This window comes from Etheostoma cragini, chromosome 23, assembly GCF_013103735.1.
Source record: "Etheostoma cragini isolate CJK2018 chromosome 23, CSU_Ecrag_1.0, whole genome shotgun sequence".
In the NCBI taxonomy this organism is placed as follows: domain Eukaryota; kingdom Metazoa; phylum Chordata; class Actinopteri; order Perciformes; family Percidae; genus Etheostoma; species Etheostoma cragini.
In genome coordinates, this window is record NC_048429.1 from 17,002,249 (window position 1) to 17,010,267 (window position 8,019).

Genomic DNA, 8,019 nt, shown 5'->3' on the forward strand with positions numbered 1-8,019 from the left:
ACACACACACACACACACACACACACACACACAGGCCCAATTTCACACACACAGACTCAGACAGAGCCACACACAGACAGACAGACAGACCCATACACACACACACAGATAGACAGAGCCAGACAGACACACACACACACACACACAGACAGACAGAGCCAGACCCACACACAGACAGACCACGTACAGACAGACAGACCAACACACACAAAGACAGACAGCGCCACACAAAGACAGACAGACCCCCACACACACACACAGACAGACCCACACACACACACACACACACAGACAGAAAGACAGACACTATACTAGTACACATGCATTTTCTCTTCCTCAGCCAGTCAGAAACTTTTTGTACCACTTCTTCTTCTTTGGCTTTTGCATTGTCTTGCTCTGAAGCTCTACCAGCCACCGCAAGGTGCTCTCAATCCTTTCCCACTCCTGTTCTTTTTCCTGCTGAGTCAGCTTCAGGCTTTCTGTGGCCTGAAGTAAGGATGATTTGTCCTCCTTCCACTGCTAGAGATGACTCTCCAGCTGATGTTTAAACCTTTTCTCAAGAGCAGTCATGAGGTTCTTGTTGTTCTGGTCCTGCATCTCCAGCTGGGCTCTATGGAAAGCCTGGGATCTTTCCAGAATCTCCTTTGCCTCCTTGTCCTGTTTTAGGAGAGCTTCCTCCATCTTGCTCAATTTATCCAACATCACGTTGGTGGTCTTACCTACTGTGAGCATCTGTCTCTCTTCTCGAAGCTTCAACTTCTGAGTCGACACAATATTTTTAAAGGCCTCCTTCTCTCCCTTGATCTGCTTTGAATCAACTTTCAGGGCGTCAGTAATGAAGGTCTGCAAATCCAGATCTTTTTGGACTTTTTTCCAGCTGGAATTTCAGACACTCTGTTTCCCTGGGTGGGGAGGGGACACGTTCAGCCAAAGCCTCATCCAGCTGGGCTTTCTGGATCTCTCCCGTATCCACTTTGCCTCCTTCTCCTTTTCTCGGAGAGCTTCCTGCATCTTGCTCAATTTATCCTTCAGCTCATGAGCTTGAGCCCTTTCCATCTTCAGAAAGCTCTCCAACTCTAACTCCACATTGGTCTTATTTACCTTGAGCTTCTGTCTCTCTTTACAAAGCTCCATCTTCTGGGTCTCCACTCCCTTTTTCAGGGCCTCCTTCTCTCCCTTCATCTGCTCCAATTCATCCTTCAGGTCTTCAGTATTTAAGTACTCCAGATCCAGATCTTTTACGGCTTTTCGCAGCCTATTGCTGGTTTTGACCACGTTCAGCCAGCTGATCTTTCAAGTCACACATCTCCCTCTGCATCAGCTCTTTCTCATGGCCCCAACTGCTGCCCTTTCTCTGTTGTTGGAGCTGATAGAGGAGACTGGCCAGCAAGTCCTCTCAGATGATCAGGTGAACTCTTCCCTCAAATTCACATTGGGTGAGCGTCGCCTTGCTGTCCTTCAGCTCACACCGTGCTTGTTCTTCAAGTGAACTGAGATATTTGTGCGGCTCTCAGACTCCAAATCCCAAATATCCGTTTCAGGGTTGTGGTGAGTTCACATGTCTGTGATAAAAGCAGGAAAGTCGAATACTATCTGATAAAGTGGGCTGAACAAGTATAGATCATATTGCCGTTAGCCTACCAGTTACAAACCGGCTCGGTAGTGATCGACATGGTAACATGTTGCCAATCCGGTGGGTTTTGTTTTTAGTTTTTTTAGTTAGATATTCGTTGTGTCTTCTATTGTATCTGTTTCATATTTTTTTTGTGCTTTTTACTGTGAAGTACTTTGGTAGGCCTCGGCCATGGAAATGTGCTATACAAATAAATATGACATTGACATTGAGCTAGACAGAATATTAAAAGTGATCGGTGAGGCTATTTGGCTCTTATTGTTGTCCGTGAAGTTAGCTGGAGGTGAATGTATGTGTGTGTTTTATGTAAAAATAGCTTTTTGAATTTCTGTCATGCAGTAACTCAGCAGGCAGTTTGGTCCTGTGCGCTCTGATTAACGTGGCCAGTCATTTTTTATTTTTTTTTGGTGATAACTCCTGGCATTTGCTCCACTGTTTTGGAAGTAACAGACAAACGTGGAGAAAGGCAACCCGAACCACCATCATGCTTCCTTTTTAGATGATTGATTGATTGATTGACAAAAAAAAGAACAACACATAAACCATGACTTAACCTTCAGACAAACTGATGTGACCTGCCATTTGTAAGTTTTGACTCTGATTCAAAGGTATCTCCTCCAACAGGAATTATCTATTGTTTTTCACACTTTTCACACTTGACGCTTGACACTTAAAGTTTTTAACACTACATAACACAAACTTATTAACTGTAGTTTTACAGTTATGTTTGGAATTTAAGTTGGTGTGAGAAAAGCAGAATTTGGAATTATTTTGACTAAAATTAAAGTAATGTATGTTAATTGATAATGAAAGACTGGAATATGTCAACTTTTTTTTTTTTTTTGTGCAAAAGAATTGAATAAGACGCCCCAAAATGAATGAAAGTAGAGATTTGTACTTGCTAAAGAGCGTTGTGTGGAATCAATCATGTTATTTTGGGTAATTAAAAAGAACATTGATATAGGAAAACGGGTCAATTTGACCTGAGGACAACATGAGGGTTAAAACAACAAAGACATCAGAGACAGCGGGAAATGAGCAAAGAGTCACCGGGCTCGTACCGCTCTCACGCCAGCCTGACGCTTAGCTGGCGCTCCGCTCCCCATTAATACTGACCAGCTGGCCTGCTGTCTCCTGAGATGACCGGCCTAGCAGTTTCTCACAGTTCAGGAAACAGGAACTACAGGCCCGCGTGGCTTCACAAATGTCTGTATAAAAAGGGTCTTCCTGAAATGGAAGAAAATGAAGGCATTGTTTTAATGAACTGACCACATATTCAAAATCTAAACCTTAACACTAATGTGGTTCTTTTCCTTTATCAATGTATCAATATGGTAAAAAACCTACCCATTCTACTACTTTAATACATTTTGAGGTGTCTAATTCAATTTTATAGCATTTGAAAAAAACGATTGAAGTGGTTTTGAGATAGTATTGAGTAAACGTTGACATATTCAAGTCTGTTATTATCCATCAACATCCATGTCTTTAATTTAAGTCTAGATACTTCCTAAATTCTGCTTTTCTAAGTCAAACATTAGGTATAATTTCATATAAATGAGGTTTATTGACCATAAATTCCTATAATAACTGTAAAAATAAAGTTAATTAGTTAGTGTTACTTAGTGTTGAAAATGTCAAAGTGGCAAACATTGAAAGAAAAGCGTCAAAGTGTTGAAGAACTGAAAGAAAAACTGAAAGAAAGACTTGAACGTTGCTGATTTTCAATATTGACGGGATGACAACACAAAGGTTAATTTCTGGTCTGAATATTCCGAGGCCTTAATTTGGTGACACAACAACTGCACAGTGAAATGAAAGCTAGATCTCTACTCAAAGCATCATGGTTCTTTTTCACCTGTACCCTAACTCTGCACGTCCTGTTTCAGAGAGAAAAAGCCGATTGGCTGGGACACAGACATCTCCTGGCTCACAGGAGAGGAGCTGCATGTAGAAGTGTTGGAGAATGTGCCGCTCACCACACACAACTTTGTGAGTATTGCTAGACCGAATGTCACCTCATGACTTCAATGGAAAATAAAATGACATACTAAAATCTAATGCTCAGCCTCCTGATGGGGTGTGTGTGTGTGTGACAGGTGAGGAAGACCTTCTTCACGCTGGCCTTCTGTGACTTCTGCAGAAAGCTGCTGTTCCAGGGTTTCCGCTGTCAGACCTGTGGCTACAAGTTCCACCAGCGCTGCAGCACCGAGGTTCCCCTCATGTGTGTCAACTACGACCAGCTAGAGTAAGTCCCGCACGGGGGAGGGGCCGGGATGCTGCAGCCCACTGCACATCGACGGGGTACATAATCTTCTGTCGTCTCGGGGGTTGGGTACCAAAAGCAAACGTCATTATATGGTTATTATAGCGGTGCCGTTATAGTGTGGAGTATTACTCAATACCACCTGACCTAGTACCTCTGGTTCGTGTAGACACACAGCCTCTCTGTGCGTTCCAGAGCACTACACATCAACCTGTTCCATTGCACACTTTAGGTGGTCAGTAGGGGGGAATCACCAGCCGTCTTCCGATCATCACGATACTTAACGGTCCAGTGTGAGTCTGACATATGCTAAGTGTGCGATGCTAAATGAGTTGAGTACTCTTATAAGGTTACCAGACTCAGGAGGATGTCAGGTGTCAGGATTTCCATTCATAATCAATTGTGATGGGCTTTCAGTCGTAATCATCAAAATCAAAAGCAGGATCTTCAATCCAATATTCCTATATATCGGGCGATACATATTTTAAAAAAACAAATCCAGAAACGCGTTTCACAACAGATTAGTTATTTGTAATTATTTGAGTCCTCACTAAAATAATTTGATAATAATTTGTAGGGGTGATCCGAGTACCCGGCTGAAACGAGTATCCGGTACGGATAAAGCACTTTTGCCGAGTACAAGTATTATACGAGTAATATGAGTCAATATCCGTGCTCGGATTGAATACAACCCCTCAACTGGCCGCGCAGCGTTCTGTGATAAACACAGCGCCCCCCCCGCCTACAAACCCGCTCGGATCAATCACACACACACAGAGAGAGAGAAATGCGCTCTCTCTCTCTCTCTCTCTCTCTCTCTCTCTCTCTCTCTCTCTCTCTCTCTCTCTGTCTCTCCCCCGCCCGCCCGCCCGCTCCGTCAGTCAATCGGGTCTGCGGATCTGTTCCGTTAACGTTTAGGGTTTCTTCAGCTTCAGGTTTGTTTTTAACTTTGGTTTGTAGTACTTACATAGTAACCAGTAGATTTCTGGTGAACGTGGGTTCACAACATGGGTGAACGACAAGCTGCTTGGTTTAAATGCAACTCCCGTTGCGTCTCTGCCATCGGAGATTTGTTTTTTTTTACTGTCAGCTGCCCCCCCCCCTCTCTCTCTCTGTGTCTCTCTCTTACTCACACAAACACACACACATACACACACACATATGGTGTGGAAATAAAAAAAATAAAAAAGGACAAAAAACAAAAAAAACACACTGATCATAAAAAAATAAAAAGTTTAAAAAAGAAAGCTATACTGAGTATGAAAACTCTTGTTCATTACATTTTACTTCATAATTGCAACCACATGTGTTGTATTCATTGTTTCAAAACGTTCTGTATATAGTTTGTTTGTTACTATAACAACACCATTGATCTGAAGCGTGATGCTGTCATGTAAATAGTTTTCAAATCACCAATAAATATAAAATTTTTTGATCAACTCATATCAATTGCATGCTTAAATAACATACCGGTTAAAGACCCTAACATTTCAAGAGAACCCAACCCACTTCCGGGTTAAATCTGACCACTTCCGGTTTAGGCCCCGCCCAGTCCGAGTAAAGATACGGATACAGATAATTCATGTGGTAAACAGATACAGATACAGATAATGCTGTACTCGCTCATCCCTAATAATTTGTTTTATTATCACAACAGAACAGAGGAACATCAAAATATATTAAAGTTCTGATAAATAAAATGTATAAAAGTACAAACTTAGGATATGAAACTTAAAGTCCTTTGTATTTTTTTTGGTTATTGTGTTTTTGATCAGACTATGCAACGCCATCACTAACAGGGACGTTGTAGAGCGTCCTTTGGTGGACAGACAATGCAACGCCATCACTAACAGGGACGTTGTAGAGCATCCTCTGGTGGACAGACTATGCAACACCAACACTAACAGGGACGTTGTAGAGCGTCCTCTGGTGGACAGACTATGCAACACCAACACTAACAGGGACGTTGTAGAGCGTGCCCTGGTGGACAGACTATGCAACACCAACACTAACGGGGACGTTGTAGAGCGTCCCGTGGTGGACAGACTTTGCAACACCAACACTAACAGGGATGTTGTAGAGCGTCCTCTGGTGGACAGACTATGCAACACCAATACTACCAGGGAAGTTGTAGAGCGTCCCCTGGTGGACAGACTATGCTACACTATTTTTTGCCTTCCATGTCACCTCCGGTGCTCCGTACTTGCTCACATCTACAGAAGATAAAAAACTACAACACCTGAGGGACAATAACGCAGCTTACCAGTAGCTTGCAGCGGTGATTTTCCAGACAATGTCGGAGTGCATCAGAAAGTCAAGCTGCTGTTGGAAAGTTCCCTTGTGCCAGCTAGTGGCACCTCTTTTTGTTGCTTAACGATCAAGCCAACAATTCATTTTTCAATTAGCGATTATTTTCCTATTGCTCAATTATTAACAATTTACACAAAGAAATTTTAATAAGGTTCAAATCTCTATTGATTAAAATTGTTAAACTCTGCACTGTTCAAGCAAAATGAATGTGTAGTGCAACCTGAAGCCAGGTGTATAGGCGATCACTCCAGCAACCAAATATTTGTGTTGACGCATTTACGTAATCGATCACGTTGACGAATCGTCCCAGCAGTATCCCAAACATAAAACTTTCCAAAAAATGTAAATTACAGGTATCAGGGCATAAAACCAATGATCTGTTGATCTTTACATATCAAGAATCCTTAGCCTAGTAATGGCATAGCATGTCAGTCGTATCTAAAACATGGCTTTTTATGATTTTTGTCCATCTAGTGTCTCCTGATCCAATTCTAGGGATGTCAAGCCCGAGGCAAGTTGTGTGGAGAGGAGAAAGACTGACCGAATGATGACTAATTCTCTGTGTGTGTTCTGCAGCTTGTTGCTTGTGTCAAAGTTCTTCGAGCATCACCCGTTTACCCAGGAGGAGGTCTCGTCTGAGGGAACCACCCCTGTTTCTGAGGCCTGTCCATCACTCCCCCCATCAGACTCCACCGGGTGAGTACTTCAACTCTTAATAAGCTTCTCCAGTCTGTTTTTCAAAAGCAACCCCTTTTCCCTAATTCAGTTCAAGATTATGCATCCGTACTCTCTCCTGATTGTTTAGACTTGAATAAAAAGACAAGAGGACGGCCATTTACTACATGTCCGATGGTACTGTGATAAGGTTCAGGAGTTTTGGACTAGAATACATGATAATCTATGTCGGACTGCAGGGAGTCAGGTTCTATTCAGGTCAAGATGATTGGTTCTGGGAGATGGGTCGGTCCTAAACGTGATGGATCAGCATGTAAAATGCTGGGTCCAGACTAGATCTAATCTAACCAATCCAGGAGTGATCTTGTAAAATGGCTAGGATAACGGCGTTTGAAAAAAAACGTTGCCATCCTAGATGTATAGATCTAGATGTAGATATTCTGGAAGAAGCTCTCTGGAGGGCTCCTCTTCATCTTTTCTTGATTTTTGTCTGGGTGGGTGGTAATGACAACGGGGGCGAGGGGCGTTCATTTTGAAAATTGTATATGTTGTAAGTATTTGTCACCTGCAAGTCTACTTTGCACTTACGTAAACCCCGGTCCTAGGTCTATATGCCACGCCACTGTGTCCCCGTCCAAGTCCATACCCATCCCGTCCAGTTTCCGGCCCAACGAGGAGGACCACCGCAACCAGTTTGGCCAGCGGGACCGCTCGTCCTCCGCCCCCAACGTCCATATCAACACCATCGAGCCTGTCAACATCGATGTGAGTCTGCTCTTACTTTGTCGGACCAGCTGACTCTGATGGACATTACCACTCTTTAACCGGAGAACGGGAGCTAACCAACCAAGCTGGTTCTATTTGGCAGATTGTAGAGCCTTCAACTTGCCCTCATCATGGAGCAGCTACCATCTGTAACGTTTTGACAACTCTTTTTTTGTGAATGTTTAAGTAATTCCATTTTTATGATGTACACATTTTACTGCAACCGTTTTACTGAAACCAAAGATAATCCTCAAAGAAGAAAACCCGCACGTGGTCTACATTAAACCCCATTTTTTTCCCAATGCGGTCTGCTGAATGCATTAGACAATGAAAACAAAAATATAATTCAATGTGAGAAACAAGCATCTTA

General features: G+C 42.7%; 1 protein-coding gene across 2 annotated transcripts in view; it reads left to right on the top strand.

Moving 5' to 3' along the window:
• The window catches only part of braf (B-Raf proto-oncogene, serine/threonine kinase), a 41,550-nt gene that overhangs the window by 20,883 nt on the left and 12,648 nt on the right, over nucleotides 1–8,019 (top strand). For both annotated transcript variants that reach the window (XM_034863179.1, XM_034863180.1), the window contains exons 5-8: nucleotides 3,523–3,625; nucleotides 3,733–3,881; nucleotides 6,786–6,905; nucleotides 7,490–7,649. In XM_034863179.1, the coding sequence (XP_034719070.1) occupies nucleotides 3,523–3,625; nucleotides 3,733–3,881; nucleotides 6,786–6,905; nucleotides 7,490–7,649 (532 nt within the window). The remainder of the gene's footprint in view (nucleotides 1–3,522; nucleotides 3,626–3,732; nucleotides 3,882–6,785; nucleotides 6,906–7,489; nucleotides 7,650–8,019) is intronic.